This window comes from Apaloderma vittatum, unplaced genomic scaffold, assembly GCF_000703405.1.
Source record: "Apaloderma vittatum isolate BGI_N311 unplaced genomic scaffold, ASM70340v1 scaffold8915, whole genome shotgun sequence".
NCBI classification, from domain to species: Eukaryota; Metazoa; Chordata; class Aves; order Trogoniformes; family Trogonidae; genus Apaloderma; species Apaloderma vittatum.
The window spans coordinates 56,288-69,900 of record NW_009715447.1 but is presented as its reverse complement, the minus strand read 5'-3'; the positions used below and the strand labels follow the sequence as shown (position 1 = coordinate 69,900).

The 13,613-nt window shown below is 37.5% G+C and overlaps 1 protein-coding gene across 1 annotated transcript in view; it reads left to right on the top strand.

The window, feature by feature from the left end:
* Positions 1-1,047: 1,047 nt before the first annotated feature.
* Positions 1,048-13,613, top strand: part of LOC104273735 (calcium-dependent secretion activator 2-like) — a gene marked incomplete at both ends in the record, with an annotated part of 60,009 nt that continues 47,443 nt past the window's right edge. Inside the window, 3 exons of the mRNA XM_009869148.1 lie at positions 1,048-1,114; positions 7,100-7,208; positions 8,304-8,507. Coding sequence (XP_009867450.1) covers positions 1,048-1,114; positions 7,100-7,208; positions 8,304-8,507 — 380 coding nt within the window. The remainder of the gene's footprint in view (positions 1,115-7,099; positions 7,209-8,303; positions 8,508-13,613) is intronic.

Below are 13,613 nucleotides of genomic sequence, written 5' to 3'. Positions count from 1 at the left end.
AAAAGGCACCCATCCATCTACCAATCATCCAACTAACCTTCTCCTATGCTAGTTATTGTAACTTCTCCATAATGTATGTGCCGGCATCCTCTGGGGAGTGCCCTGTCAGTCCAGCTTCCATTGATCTAAACAATTTGGATCTTTGTTCTGCCCTTGACCCATCAGGTTGTCCTTGATGCCCTTGGCAGAAGCTGGCCAGCAAGTTGGGACATCTCATGGTTAATATTTTTTCTCTCCCACCAGGTTTTAAGATCCTTACCACTCTTAGGCTCTTGCTTACAATCCCACCGCTCATCCTTTTCCTCCTGTTGACCTTAACAACAGTACATGACCGCAGTGACAGAAAAAAAGTGTCACTATATTGCCATAGAACTTGCTGCACATTCTGGGGTAATGAAGGTGCTTCCTCTACCACCAAATAATATCAACATCTGTGGTGTTATCATCTCACTGGTTGATACTCCTGATTACATTGTATGATTCAAAGCCTGGAAATTGCCAAGGTTACAAGGAGCTTTTTTGTAATCCAAGAGTCTTTATAGTGAAGTGCTTCTGTCGGAAAATTAGATTCTAGTTTACTCTGGGGAAAAAAATCTAATCTTGTGTGTCTGCTGGCATTTTCTTGTTTGAGCGTTTTCCCAAACTGACACTGTGGCTGACTTCTCACAGACCAGAAAAACACTGGCAATTCTGTAGAAATCAAATACAGTTTAACTTTTCTAACATTCAGTATTTCTGTGTAGTCAAAAGTGTTCTACTTTAGCTAGTTTTTCTATTTTCAGGTGCAACTAGTGAAATTTAAAGTTAGCCGTCTCAAACAGGAGGTCTTTTGTTTCTGCTTTTTGCCTTATTTTGAATTAAAAGGAATATCTCTTTGTATTTTTATTGTCTGAATAAATAGAAGAAAAAAATAACTTCTTAGATGTGACAACACTGGAGAAGAAGCTCTGTGGGTAGAGGAAATGAACACACTCATTTGTATTGGGTCCTCCTAATATCATGTTGCTTATTATTGGAAAAACATTCCCTTTATTATTTCCTTTGCAGATATTTGTACGCTCTAGGACAGAAGGTTTGGAAGCGGTGGAAAAAACGCTACTTTGTTCTTGTTCAGGTTAGTAGTGCACTACATAATATTATTTAAAAGTTGTCTTGGACCATCAAATTTCTTATGTATGGTTCTTATGTATGGAGCCGTTAGTGAATGGGTATGTTCAGAAACACATGCAGCACTACTCCAAGCTCCATAGATCATAGAGACATCCAGGGCATATTTTTTGTAATTTACATATGTAGAAAACAGAAATGTCACTAAGTGACATTGATACCTTGAAATATTCTGCTTACAGCTTTCTAGCAGCACTCAATTTAGAGTAGTAATAGTTCACTAAGTGGATTTTATTTAGTTTCAGTTATTCTACCTCAGCCTTTAAAACTAAAGCAACAATTAAAAACCTTTCCATAATTTTTTTTTTTAATAATGCTATTTTTTGTTCTTCCTTGCAATGTTAAATTATATAGTTGCTACCGAAAATCTAGTTTAGCAATTTTTCTTGGCCATAAAAATGTGCTGGGCTGATATTTCATAACTTTTTGTCCAAACCTAGAATTGAGAGTGTTTTTATAGGCTAGTTCATGGTGATGTTAACATGGCCGGTTAGCTCAGTGGGATGAGCATGGTGCTGACAACAATGACAACACCGAGGTTCGATTCCTGCTTGGTCCCCATGTGTTGCCTGGTCTAGTTGAGAGGTGACAGCCCTGCCCATGACAGGGAGGTTGGATTAAATGATCTCTAAGGTCCCTTCCAACCTAGGCCATTCTATAATTCTATTATTCTATGAGATTAATAGAATAGGAATACAAAAGTAAATTATAAGTGGCCAAAACTGAGAAGTTAATCATATTCATGAGTGTTTGGAAAAATCATTATTTTCTGTTTGAGCTTGTCTTCAGATTAATTACAGATTTTGTGTTCTTCTAAGTCAGTTCACAGAACACTATTATTCTGTCCTTCATTTTGTTGACAGAAAACTGTTAAAGTGTGAGTCTCCAAAAATGTCGTATACAAAGGATTAAGTCTGTTAACAAGGCTTTTTTAAGAATGACAGCTTCTAAAACTACTTTACAGAAAGCCTGATTCCATTCTCTACCACTCTGTCAGTCACACTCATCTGGTCTCCACCTACTCCTAAATGATGAACAAAGTCTAAAAGCTATTTTCATATTGTTCTTGATAAGCTTGATCTCAATATAGTGTTCTCCCTGGCTTCAGTCAGAGTTGGCTTGAATATGGATATTCACTGAGTAATGGTTATAGGGTTGAACAGGATCTTCTGCAAAGTCTACCGAATTAATGAAGTTCTGTTTTTACCAAGGTCCTCTGTAAAGACATGAGGACTTTTTGTGACTTCAGTAAAGATTGGGAAGATATGTACAATAGCTGTTGAGGCATGGATGTGAAGGGAAAATATCTTAATGCTCTCTTATCCTCAATGCTTTTCCTTAACGCTCCTACTTTACATTCACCCTTTCACAAAAACAAAGACCTTGTTCTTTTCCTCTAAGCTGCAAGTGTAATCTGTTGTAAAGTACACACCTGAGAGACACCTAGCCTTTCTGTGCATGTGATACGGAGCCATCTGGGAAACCAGTTTATTCCATCCAAGTTAATTTTAGCTATCTTCTACTTTCTATGCTGAAATTGAAATACCAAAGGAGAATATTACAGGAATTTTCAAACTGTGATGGGATTTAGACATCTATTTCTTTTTAAAGCAGCTATCAGTTCAATGAGGCTATGTAAAAAGCACCATGTTAAATCAATATTTGCTGTCCAGACAGCTCTGGCTCATTTATATAGTCCAGCTGTGATACATACACTGACAATAAGCTGAAGTCAATAAGTGTGAAATAAGCATTCAGTAATGAATATCAGTCTGTTGTATTGATATATTATTGACATATTGACAAGTTTTCCTTCTGAGCTTAGCTAAGAAGTAAAACAGTAAAATATTAAGGCCGTGAAATTCAGTTTTAAGACAGGAGCTATCAGGATGATTTACACACGCTTTGGAAATGTCACTCAGGTGTGAAATTAGATGAATAATGTTGAATTTTCAGGAGACTGATGTGAGTAATGTGCATCCTTGTTACTGCTACACATATTAGAAGTTGTTAGTGGTTTCTGAAAGAAGAGCTCAATGTTATAGCGAGGTTACAGGGTCTGGAAATTTTAACCTCTTCATTATATTTGCTTTTCTTCCTTTTACAATCCAGCCTAAAAGATTGTTCATTCACACTGGAGAAAGACAGAGACATAATGTGTTAGGTAAAAAGCCTCAGCTGGACATGCTGTGTTTTACTTCATTTACTGTCTGATAATATCTTCCTCCAGTAATCTGAATGCAGATTCACTTCTGTTATTTTAATTTCATCTGTTCTAATGTATGAAAAGTCAGTCATTTGTTTCGTGGGTAATTTTTTTCCAAACACACCAACCACACAGGCTAATTCTTGCTGAATCCCTGCAGTGGACTGCCCAGTGATGCCCTGTAGCAGGGACCACAGAGTCAGCCTCCTCCAGGTTTGCAGTAACGGTTCCTCCCAGCACGTTAAACAGGGGCTTTCTGCCCCATGGGGACATCCCCCAGTGACACTGCTCATAAGTCACGTCCGTGTTTCTGCACCTCTCTGTCTGTTGTGCATGCACAGGTTGTTGGTTTTCCGCTTTGTTATGAAATAGATAGAACAGCTGTTGTGTAGTCAGGTGTTTGGACCTCTGGAAAATTATGTAATTGAGGTAAATGCAGCTGTAGAAAGAGGATTGCCTTTTCTTCTGTCAAGAATTGCTATTTAAGAAGGTGTCTTGATTCTGTTTTGTCTGAGAATGCATTGGGCATAGTCCTGACATTTGAGTACCTCTTATTCCGTGAAGTTTTGATGATAATTTGCTAGATTCTAAGGAAAAACTACCTACAGCTCCATTAACTACTAACAATAAATGTAAACCCATTCATAGGTGTAGATTAAAAAGTGTAATTTCAGATTGTGCTGGTGGTTCTCTCTATAATAACTTATATCAGCCACCAATAACCATAGAAAAAAGATTGTGAGTGTAAACAAATAAGGTAAATTATGTATTTTTTTTATTTTGTTGAGACTTTTTTTCCCCAACAAAGTTTTCTGGAGCTTTTCTGTTTGTCTCTTTGGTGGAGAGACTTTAAAATTACTCATTTTCAACAAAAGGATGAAGTGTAGCCAATGGTAACAGTAAGGAAAAGGGTTTAAGAGATTGTTAATATAAACACATGAAGCAGATTCTGTATTTCTTTATTTTACTGAGACTTTTCCTCAGCAAGGTTTTCTGGAGCTTTTCTATTTGTTTATTTGGTAGAGACTTTAAAATGTCTCATTTTCACAAAAGTTGATGTGTAAGACTGATTGTGACATGAATATATTTTAATAAGTTGTTCGTTTAAAATAAGTGAATGCATTTGAAATGTAGTTGAAAAAGTAAAATCAGCAGCATTTGTAATTTCTGTCTTGTTGTAGGCGTGAGGTTAAAAATGAGCCCAAATCTTCCTCAAGCTTATTTTCAAAAACATGTAGTGGCTGAAGAAAAGAGAAAAAAATGGGAGTCCTATGCATTACCATAATTAGTGTGTGCTAGCTTCCCTTTTGGTGGCTCAGTTTGTTTGTTATATGGAGTTATTGACATGAAGATGTGAGTGATGTGGGTGCTTGCCAAGTTATTCTATTCAGCAAAGTAGAATAATTTGAAAAATTTACTGCAATGCCAGACGTCAAAACTTAAATTTGTAGATTCCGTTTATGAGCAAAAGGAGAGAAGCGAGCTCTCATGACTTACAATGCTAATCGCAAAGGATTTAGATCTCTGTGAGTGACCAACAGCTTCCTCCATGCTTGTAGCTGAGGACAAATAGGGTTCTTGGGAATATAAGCAGGGAAACACTGAGCTGTACCACGGGCGATATTGCTGCTGGGCGCAGAGAAGATGGCACGGAGTGAGGGCTGAGCCCTGTGTCCAAGCCCAAAGGCACCACTGGCCTCTACTGTTCCTGCCCGGCCCTGACAGGATGTCCCCACCCTGCCGACAGCTCAGAACACCATTTTAGCCTCCTCAGACCATCACCCCCCACCCCGGTGATGCCAGGGCTGGGGCTGCCTCGGTGCCCCCTGGCTGTCCTGCTGCTGGCTGGGCCCTGAGTACTGCCAGGCCCTGCCCTACCAGCCCAGGGATAACTTAAAATCTTTAAAACAAAATATGGCAGTTTTCTAAAATATGTACTAGGAATAAAAGCGAAACTATGGGCTTAATGCACAGAGAAGTGAAATCTTGCCATGTACATCATGCTGGAGGACAGGCTGGCTGGTTGTAATAGTCCCTTCTGGCCTGAAAATCTGAATTTCTAGATTGTTTTTTGTATGTGTTTATATTTTTTATGGTTTTGTATCTTCTTGGTATAGCCCACTTAAGTGAATGTACTAAGTTTGATGTGGAAATCCAGCATGCAATTTTAGTTGCCTAACAGTGTCTCTCCAAGTCATCATCTCCTGTAAAACTGCCTTCATTTAACTAATGTATTAATTGAACTAGAATATCTATGTTTAATTTCTCTCACCTGAAAACTTCTGCAGTGGTTACAGAGACATCAGCTCAGCATTTGAGGTTTGATGGTAATTTGGCAGAGTGAGCTGTTAACAATTGTTCCTTCTGCTTGTACACACTGTGGCAGAGGATGTTCAGTTGCCACATACTGCATACCCATAGCATTTTCAAAAAAATCCCAGATACTTAAAATAATAAAAATTCGGCAGATAATAGTCACACTTTCTGGTCTTATCTTCAAAATATACCAATCTTTTGCAGAGTCAAAAAAGCTTTTGTCAATAGCAGTTGAAGTCACTGGACTTTGAGGTGGAGTGGCACACGGGTACAGCACCAACAGATACATGAATGAAGCTCGAATCAGCTGTCAGAATTTTACTTCAAAAAGGGTCATTCCTGAAGTTGTAGCCAAAGCAATAAATCTAGGTAACAGTCATTAACTGAGATAAAGAAAGTCCATCATATCTGACAAGTTTCTTGCCTATCTTTAGATCCTTGCATAATTTTGAGGATCTAAGAAGTGATGCTATAGTTCAAAACGAGTCAGTTAGACAAGTATCTAACAGTCCTTGGAAACAAGAGTTTCAGAGGCTCGTGTAAGTTCAGTTTCCTTAAGTTTCAAGCATTCACAGATTCACAAGCTCTTCTGATCACTTTTCATAGCCTTTCCAGCTTTTCATTTAAGACTGGGAACATCTCAGTTTTTCCTTTCCCATTTGTTGCATTCCTTTCTTTATCTTTCCAGTCACTTTTTCCTCAGCTCTCCTTATAGCTTTCTGTTCTATCTAGGGAATCTTAAAACACATCCTCCTATTGCTTTCTTATTTTTTTAATAAATGTACTTGATGAGAAGTAACTGATGTTTTTCATGCCGGCTGCAAGCTGCCTGGCCTACCCGGTACTGTATCCAGTGAGACAAACAACCTGGAGATCATTGTGAACACAGATGCAAAAGATGCAGAAATTAGACTATAAAATCTATTCAAAGGTTCTGGTACTTACCATCTTTAACTAAAGTTGGCCAGATCATGTGTTCGTCTTTCTAGCTGCATGGTAAGTGCAGCACTCCTTCTGCAAACAGTGAATTAATACATAAAAGTCCTTTTTTTTCCCAGATTATTGGAATATAAGACCTTTATTCTCACAGTAGACTGAGCGGTTTGGTCAGTACCACAGCACCAAGTATTTTCCCTACCAGAATTTTATTTGGTTCCTTTCAATTTTTGGTAAAGCAACAGCCCAAAATACATTGTATTTCAGGAAACTGCGAAGAGATGTGTTTATGGTGTTATTTTCCCTTCCTTTTGACAGGAAGAGGAGAGAGCATCAGGTTTTACACTGTAAATATTTCTTGAAAAAAATAGGGTTTATTTCTGCAGCACAACTTGAAGCAAATTTAAACCATGATACATGTGTTATGCAATTCTGGAATGGAATTCAACTACTAAGAAGTCCTTTCTTATTCAGGTTAGCCAATACACATTTGCAATGTGCAGTTACAGAGAAAAGAAGTCTGAGCCTCAGGAACTGATGCAGCTCGAAGGATACACTGTGGATTATACAGCTCCTCACACAGGTACTTTTCATGATTTTGAAGTATGACATGTTCGTGTAAAACAGCTGATGTAATTTGCTCGATTTGATCTAGCAGCAAAAAACCCCCAAGATTCTTTGTTAATTATTCAGCTAGGATTTTCTGGTATGAAAAATCATGCTTTTAAAAAGAAGCATGTTGTAAGAATAATGAAGAATGAACTTACACTAAGGTTGCCTGAAACACATATGACACAAGGAAAAAATTACGAATTCTATTCAGTTTTTCTCTTTTCTTACTGTTTTTGATAGTGAAGTCACGTGGCAGCCTACTGTGAAGTATACTGGGAGATTATTTAGAAACGAAGGGAATGATGATAGCGCTTGCTACAGACAAATTACTCAGAGTAATCAAAATAAATTCGAAGATATCAGAAAAATCTGCACAAGTTAGCGTTAAAATGGCAGAGGTATATCAAAGTTACACATGTAGAGAAAAACGATTCTACTCTACCTATGCAGTGGAGGGTTATGAATGTAGGAAAATTCTGTGATATTGAAGATTGATCTTTGGAAATGTTGGCTCAATGTTTATAACAATAGAAAAAGCAAACAAGGCTCAGAAGGCGTTTGGAAAGCCAAAACAATGTTGTCATTAAAAAAATCTGTTCTGTACTCTTCTGCTTACGTACTCAGAACAAAACACTGGAATGAGAAATAGGGACCAAGGAAGGAGCAGCAGCACTGGTAAGAGGTACAGAGCTGCCTCTGTTCAAGAAGAGATAAAATTAACAGGGATTCCAGCTGAGAAAATGATGCTAAGAAGGAGAAATGCAAAGTAGCATGTGACACAGAGAAGCTGAATAAGAAATAAATTGGAATTGAATTGGAAATGGAATTATGGAGATGTTTTATCCTATTATTTCTATATTTATTCTGCTTATATGTTACTTCCTTATATTACTGTTTGATCCTTATGGCTCTAGATTTTCACATTTCTAGATCATTAATACCTAAAAATGTTTTAACACCCACCCTCCACCCCACTCACCCACCCACAGACGAAAACCAATAATGTGATTGATAGTGATTTACAGGAAACATGTATTTAAGATTACCTTCCTTTTACTTGCTTTAGGTCTTCAGGGTGGTCGAATGTTTTTCAATGCTGTTAAAGAAGGTGATACCGTGATATTTGCCAGTGATGATGAGCAGGATAGAATACTCTGGGTTCAAGCCATGTACAGAGCCACAGGTCAATCATATAAGCCTATTCCTGCTAGTCAAGCTCAAAAGATAAATCCTAAAGGAGGAAATGTCAACGCAGATATATCCCCGCTTTGTAAGTTGGCTTTCTCTTTCTTTTATGTCTTTGGTTTTGGTATTAGTTGGTAAAATATGATGCAGCTCCCTCAATGAAGTTTAATTAAGCAGAAGTTATTCACTAGGGAAATGTGCCTGGTGGTTTGTTGTTAGCTAGAAGCTTTTTAACTCAGATTATTATTACTAGCAAGGGAAATCCTGACTTGCAGGTCATTATTTTTATTATAATCCGTGAAAATACAGCAATTAGCTTCATATTCATTACAGTTGACCTACATATTACCATGGAGATGATGTTTGATTTACATTACGTTTTTCAGTAGCAAGCAAGTGTAGTGTTGAACAGAAAAACATCAATCTATTCTCAGAACTTTATAGATTTAGGTCAGGTTTATCATGCATAGTATGTGTATTAGTTACCTAAAAATTTCTATGTACACAGTTCCTTGTGAGCTGAAAGGCACTAGATGAACTGCTGAATTTTTGCACCCCTCACTGTAATATTAAACTACATATAAAATGTTTTTTAAAAAGTCAGAGTTGTTTTCCTCACCTTTCTTTAAGGAAAGTATTGTTTCAGAGAAAATCAAGGTGGTTAGCATATATTAACCATATCTTGACATTTTATTATAATATCTTTGAAAGTATTCTGTCATGTAGACATCTGCACATAGGAAGCGTATATTATTTTTTTCTATTGTTGTTCTTCAATCCAAGTATTTTTGTAACAGCCATCAAATTTTTGCAGTGTTATATGGCTGTATAAAATAATCCTCCTTCACTCTTGTATATCTGAATATGTAGTGATAGAAGGAAGATAGATACATTTTAGACTCAAGTTGGTTTAATGCCTGGAGTCTATAGTCTGTTGACCCAAAACTGTTCTTCCTCAGTCCTGCAATCACTCTCTCTCATGGCCTTCCTTTTATCCTGTAATCTTTCATAATTTTGCTATTAAATGACAGTAATGTGTGCTCTTTAAACTCAGTAACAGTTATCTAAAGTCCTGATTGGGCTGTTGAGTACATTGGAAAAAACAGATTAATCTTACAGAAGTGCTGGCATCTGTTGAATTTTCAATCTGAAACTATTTGGAAGGGTGAAGCAACAATTCATCACGGGGCCTGTTAAGGTGGAGTATTTTGTAGGCTATAAGTAAAACTGCAGAAGCAAAGGTGGGGAATAGCTGAGGAGTGCTTCTACTCCCCTCCTCCCAGCTGCCTGGATCTCGGCTGGGTCCTAGGAGTTCACCGTGTTCCTCTCCATGTGTTTCTACTTCATCTGCATCAGTTAGAAAGTACCAAAGAAGTGACTGCAGTCAGTAGTAGCCAAGGAACTGCTCTTTTTCTTGGACACAGGGTTTACATGGAAGTGAAAGCAACTAGCCAACGCTGACCATAGGGCAAAGGAAGAAAATTGTACAAAGAGAATTGTGAATTTCGATATACTGAAATGATGTTTGCGGAGATAAAATTACCTGATAGTGGTTACATATTAAAAACACAAGATTGACATGTCTTGATATTATTTTAGAGTGATTATACTTCTTAGGTGGAAATCATACGTAAAATAAGGTTTATATGAAAGATGGTTTGAAGGAAGCTCAAAAGCCTAAAAATAAATGGCATTTCTGTGGTGCTTATGTATCAACTTGCAGAAACTGATATGGCTGAACTATATATAAATCTGAACTGTATATAAACTATTATTTCCTTTGGTTTTAATATACTTCCATCTTGGTATTTTGTAATTCAGATAATTCTTTGCAATAATGTGAAATTTAACTTAATTTGAGGTTTAGTCTTAAAAGAATCAATGTTTGACTGGTATCTGTGTATCTCCAGTTCTACCTGCATGAGGAAAATTTTATAATTCTGTTTTTTCTGTTTGAGGTGGAAATAGGCATAATCAAATTAATCAATTTTTAAGAAACTGCAAGAATTAGAGTTAAACTATATTCTAAGACAGCTGCTTCACTGCCATATACTGTGCTGATTTTCTTGGGGTAGAGTTTTGTTTCTAAGAAGACTCTATAGCTGACCTTTTGTCAGATTTAAATATGTTAAGTTTCCTAAGAAGTTAATTTTTTTCCCCCCCTAGAAAAGTGTTTGCATGAAGCTGAGAGTATTTTATTTTTAATCAAGATACTACCAAGTACTTAAGAGATTATATATACATTAAATGAAATTAATTTGTTTTCTTTTCTTCTTTACTATGAAGTACTAGGATATTTAGTATTAGGAAATACAGTTACGACCAGAGAATTTGTCAACTACTTTTTTATGTATCTTATTTTTCATCTAATCATTTCCAGCCTATACTAGATCACTTTGTTTTAGTTTTTAAAGTATATCATGCTTACTTAGTAATGTTCAAGCCTTGAAACTCTGTCCTCATCTTCCTCATTCTCTAGGAAGATCAGAAATGCAACTCATTCATTTTGATAAAATGTACAAAAAGAACTTTCAGTAGCTTTGAACTGCCAGATGTAGAGAAAAATCAACTTGAGATGTTCAACATTTTTATATATTGTGTTTTATATATGTGTTTATAACACATCTTCTGTAATTCTCAAATTTTCTTGATATATGAGGAAAGCAACTGAAAGTTGTCATTAAAGAAATTTAAATATCATATGCTAATAAATACTAGCATTTTAATTTTCCGTTGCCTTGTAGGCAAAATTAAACTTTACAAAGTTAATGTTTACATTATTAGCTGAAAATGACAACTTGTCAGATGCAAGCATATCATTAAACATTTAATGTCTTTAATCAAGTGATACATGTAAATGGCAATGTGATACTTTGTTTTCACATCCTGTACTATTTTCTGTATTTTCAAGTTCAAAACTCTCTAAGAGTTTCTGTAACTGTGGTAGAATTATTCCTGTGATCTATACCATGAACTCCTTTTGTATAAAAGAAAGTAGTAGAAAGGAAATAGTAAGAGACTCCTTTGGCTGGACGGATGGGTCCAAAGAGTGATGGTCAATGATTGAGTTAAATCCAGCTGGCGGCTGGTCACAAGTGATGTTCCTCATGACTCAGTGTTGACACCGTTTCTTTTTAACATCTTTACTGATGATCTTGATAAGGACATAGAGTGTATCATCAGTAAGTTCACAGATGACACCAAGTTAGGTGGGAGTGTTGAACTGCATGAGGGTAAGGAGACCCTACAGAGGGACTTGGACAGATTGGATCGATGGGCCAAAGTTAATGGGATGAGCTTCGACAAGGCCAAGTGCCAGGTTGTGTACTTGGGCCACAACGACGGCATGTAATGCTACAGGCTTGGGGAAGTGTGGCTGGAAAGCTGTTTGGCAGAAAGAGACCTGGGGGCTCTAACTGACAAGCAGCTGAATATGAGCCAGCAGTCCCTGCCCCCCAGTTAGAGCCCCCTCTAACTGACAAGCAGCTGAATATGAGCCAGCAGTGTGCCCAGGTGGCCAAGAAGGCCAATGGCATCCTGGTTTGTGTTAGAAATAGTGTGACCAGCAGGAGCAGGGAGGTGATTGTCCCCCTGTACTCGGCACTGGTGAGGCCACACCTTGAGTATTGTGTCCATTTTTGGGCACCTCAGTACAAAAGAGATACTGAGGTGCCAGAGCAAATGCAGAGGAGGGCAATGAAGCTGCTGAAGGGCCTGGAGAATAAATCTTGTGAAGAGTGATTGAAGGAGCTGGGCCTGTTCAGTCTGAAGAAGAGGAGGCTGAGGGGAGACCTCATCACTCTCTACAGCTACCTGAAAGGACATTGTAGAGAGGTTGGAGCTGGTCTCTTCTCACAGGTAATTAGCAATAGAACAAGAGGGAATGGCTTCAAACTGCAACAGAGTAGGTTTAGACTGGACATTAGGGAAAAAAAAATTCACAGAAAGAGTATTTAGACATTAAAATAGGCTGCCCAGGGAGGTGGTTGAGTCACCACTCCTGGATGTGTTTAAAGGTCATTTAGATGTGGTATTGGGTGATATGGTTTAGGGGTGAACTTTGTAGGGCAGGGTTAATGGTTGGACTCGATCCCAAGGGCCTTTTCCAACCTGAATGATTCTATGATGCTATGATTTGTATTGCAAAAGCTGTATTTTTTTGCAGTTATTGATCATAAGATAATTGCTTGTACAACAGAGCATTCAGAAATATATGAACAGAAACCAGCCACCTCTGAGCTGGATCAAACCAAACACATCAGGAACTCCTGAAAAGAAACTAGACGTGATCATAGTAAGACAGCCAGAGTCTGACTGATCTTCACAATGTTTATCACAAATGCGGAAAATGGAAATGTTACTCTTGGTTGTGCACAGCAACACTCCAAAAGGCCAACATGCAGATCTCTGATCTGAATGTGTAGTTCTCTTCTTGTTGATGCTGTACAGCAGCTTAGGATCACTCATATAGGGCATTTAGAAGGAACTTGATATCCTTGATACCAATGAGACAAGTACGGATTTAAGTGTGACACTGGAATCAGACTACTGTTGTCCCTGTCCAACTCCTATAAATGAATGCTAGCCATTTTCTTCATTTCTAAGTAAAGCAACTCGATATTAGGTGGCTCCAGAACAAAAGTGAAGATGGGTTAATGTCAGCAATGATCAAGAAGGAGACTGCTCTTCAGCTCTGCTATTCTGCATATGCGTGCTTTAATGCAAAAGACGAAGTATTCAGGGATGTGTGATGGTAGAAAAAACAGAAGTTTCCCGAAGACTCAAGTTTCTGGGAATGCACCAATTAAAACAGGTTCATCTGAGTCACATAAAGGTGCAGGAGGTGATCTTTTTTCCAATGAGTAATGTATTAGGAGATCTGTTCATACAGTTAGAGAGGCTGCTGAATGAAGAATGTTCTTAATAACTTGATTGTAACAAAGGTGTAACAGCAGCACATGAAGGGATTGTCATGTCTTAATGAAGCAAAGCCAAACGTTCTAATCCTATTTGTACCACTTTCAATCTTTGAACTGACTGCATCGTCAGAGACACTGTGGGAAATTCAAAATATGGTTAATATTAAGGTACTGGTGTCTTAATACATATACATAAGAAATTCCACTGCTTCACCTTATGGTAGCATTGTTCAGTTTTGGACTAATTCGTAGTGTTCTGGTAAAACGTTCTT